Here is a 1,005-nt window from a genome sequence, read left to right on the forward strand (position 1 = left end):
CTCCGGCCCCGCCGGGAGCAGGTGCTCGGTGCTGCCGCCGCCCCAGACCCCTCCTGCCGCCGGCGGCACCTTGCGAGTCATCCCCGCTCCCCCCGCTCCCCCCGCCCCGGGCGGCCGTCGGGTGTCGCTTCCCATTTCACTTGGAGATATTTTCGGGTGGCAGGAGCCGCCTCGTCATTTCCGCCAGGAGAAAAAGACACCGGCGCGGCCGCGGAGAGCCGGGGGAGCCGCCGGGGACCGGAGCCGGCGGAGCTGAGCTGAGCTGAGCTGAGCTGAGCTGAGCTGAGCTGAACCGAGCCCGTGCCCCGCTCGCCGCCGCCCGGCTCCAACCTCTCGGCGGGGCCGGGAACCGCTGCCCGCGGGTTGGCGGGGGCGGGAGGCGTCGGAGCGTGCCGCCCTCTTCTCTCCCTTCCTCCTCCTCCTCCTCCTCCTCCTCCTCCTCCCCCTCCCCGCCGAGCCGGCAACATGAACTGAAATCCCCAGAGAGGCACAGAGGCGGCGAGCGAGCGAGAGGAGCGGAGAGGAGCGGAGCGGAGCGGAGGCAAGCGGGGATCTAGCGGCTCTCTCCTCTCCTCTCCTCCCCTCCCGCAGCCGCGGTTCGGGCATTGCGCTCCCTCCGCCCCGCACAGCCTCGCCCGAGCCCGGAGAGCGGCGGCCGCCGAGCCCCGCAGCCCGAGCCGCCCATGGCGCTCATCATGGAGCCCGTCAGCAAGTGGTCGCCGAGCCAGGTGGTGGACTGGATGAAAGGTGAGGAGCGGTGCCGGGGCTGCGCGGTGCCCTCTCCCATCCATCACCCCCCACCCCCGCCCCGCAGGTGCGGGGAGCTCCGCGGATTCCCCCGCTCCGGGATCCCGCCTCCGGCACCGCCGGCTGCCCCTCTGTGCTTGGCTGGGGAAGGGGCGGGAGCCGCTGGGGCCGGGGCCACTCTGCCCCCCCTAGCCCGGCTCAGAGCGGGGGCGGCTGGCTGGCGATCCCCGGTGCCCCTAGAGCCGGGAGGGGGCCGGG

The 1,005-nt window shown here is 74.5% G+C and overlaps 1 protein-coding gene across 1 annotated transcript in view; it reads left to right on the forward strand.

Annotated features, from left to right (window-relative positions):
* Nucleotides 1-349: 349 nt before the first annotated feature.
* LOC130584181 (connector enhancer of kinase suppressor of ras 2) overlaps nucleotides 350-1,005 on the forward strand; it is a gene marked incomplete at its 3' end in the record, with an annotated part of 168,858 nt that continues 168,202 nt past the window's right edge. The window contains exon 1 of the mRNA XM_057384002.1: nucleotides 350-747. Within this exon, the coding sequence (XP_057239985.1) occupies nucleotides 684-747 (64 nt within the window). The remainder of the gene's footprint in view (nucleotides 748-1,005) is intronic.

Source organism: Malurus melanocephalus, unplaced genomic scaffold (assembly GCF_030028575.1).
Source record: "Malurus melanocephalus ecotype Western Australia unplaced genomic scaffold, MMel_1.1 scaffold_673, whole genome shotgun sequence".
Classification (NCBI taxonomy): domain Eukaryota; kingdom Metazoa; phylum Chordata; class Aves; order Passeriformes; family Maluridae; genus Malurus; species Malurus melanocephalus.